At 42.2% G+C, this 1,492-nt stretch overlaps 1 protein-coding gene across 1 annotated transcript; it reads right to left on the bottom strand.

Moving 5' to 3' along the window:
- Positions 1-423: 423 nt before the first annotated feature.
- Positions 424-1,107, bottom strand: LOC127900221 (uncharacterized). Its single transcript, XM_052434582.1, has one exon. The coding sequence runs from the start codon at positions 1,105-1,107 to the stop codon at positions 424-426; it is 684 nt and encodes a 227-aa protein (XP_052290542.1).
- Positions 1,108-1,492: the final 385 nt, after the last annotated feature.

Here is a 1,492-nt window from a genome sequence, read left to right as displayed (position 1 = left end):
ATTTTCCCTCCCTTTTTTGCTTGCTTTTCCCGCTTTGTTGGTCAGAGCTTTGACATGCATCTCATGGCTAGTTGTCATAGCTGACTTGTTGCAGTCCATTTGTAGGTTTCTCGATTCCTGCATGACAGGCATTAATTGATCTTCTCCCATCTCCTTAGCAATGCCTTCTTGGCTGGCTGCCACGTGTATGTCCTCTTAGTTGGAGCTTGGTTCGCTTGTGGTTTCACTGGCCTTGTTCCATTGAGAGGGCTTTTGATGTTGAAGGTGAGAATTTTCCCTTTGCTCTTGGTACCCTATCTTTGTTGGGTAATTGGCCGGTTTACTACTACCATGTTGCCCTCTTTCATGACTGTTGTTAACTCTGGATTTTCCATAAAATTGGATTGCCTGCATCCACACCCCATAAGCAAGTTCATCCTTCGCTTACCCTTCGTACTTATCACATTCCTTATATGGGTGTCCTATCCGCCCACAACAGAAGCAGAATTCTGGTAGCCTCTCATATACCACTGGAATCGGAATTTCTTCTCCCCCTGTATGCTCTAGATATATTATCTTTTTTAGAGGCTGTGTAATATCAATGGAGATCCTTACTCTGGCATATCGGCCAATGCATTCCCCTTCTTCATCAGCATCAACTTCTTCAACCTTCCCAATGGTTTCCCCCAGTATTTTAACAGTTTCTTGCTCCATACATCCAACCGGTACATTGTGTAATTGCACCCAAAAAGCTGATTGTGTAAAGGATTGCTTTGCTATTTCTCCTATGCCGCTCGGTTCTTTTAGGACTATCAACGCACGCTCAAAGTGCCAGGGACCTCCAGAAAGAACTCTTTTCTTGCCTGCTTCCGAGGCAAACTTGAACATAAACATCTTGCCTCCTAAGCTCTCCACCTTGAATCCCTCCGCTGTCTTCCAAACTTGCTGCAACGCTGACTTAAGACCCTCCCTACTGACTCCTCTTGGGTGCAGTACTTTCCCCAACAGACATCCGGACACTAACTTTCTCCCTTTGCCTTTCATAACATCGCCTATGACAACTCTACTCTTCTCACCTTCTCCTAAATTGATTGCTTTGCATTTTCGAATCAGTTCCTCTGTTTCCATGAGGCCCTGAATTGATTACTACTCTATTGCCCTAACTCACCACCCTCTCTGTTGCAAGTAATAATACTTTAACTCACACAAATAATTCCGCCTTCAAAGGGAACTCCTTGCTTGAAGGCGACTTTATTGCCCTAGGGGCGACTGTCCTTTCATTCGGAGGTCTCTTTGAGAGAAAGAGACCTTTTCGAAGAGAGACTTTTTGACTTTTTCCATGCTTAAACTTTGTACTTGAATCCTAAGAAAAAATAAATAGTTACTTTAGATTGAATGATGAATTCATTTTTCCTTAGGCCTTATAATTGATTTATACGTAATATTAAAGAGAGAGAAAGATGAGATAATTTTATTCTTTCTTTATTGCCCACTCTCTTTTTCTTTTTAATAC

This window comes from Citrus sinensis, chromosome 2 (assembly GCF_022201045.2).
Source record: "Citrus sinensis cultivar Valencia sweet orange chromosome 2, DVS_A1.0, whole genome shotgun sequence".
In the NCBI taxonomy this organism is placed as follows: Eukaryota; Viridiplantae; Streptophyta; class Magnoliopsida; order Sapindales; family Rutaceae; genus Citrus; species Citrus sinensis.
Note: the sequence above shows the minus strand (reverse complement) of the source record. Positions and strands in the feature narration are given on the sequence as shown.

Coding starts and splice junctions, on each gene's coding strand:
- LOC127900221 (XM_052434582.1), bottom strand. CDS start 1,107: ATGGAAACAGAGGAACTGATTCGAAAATGCAAAGCAATCAATTTAGGA.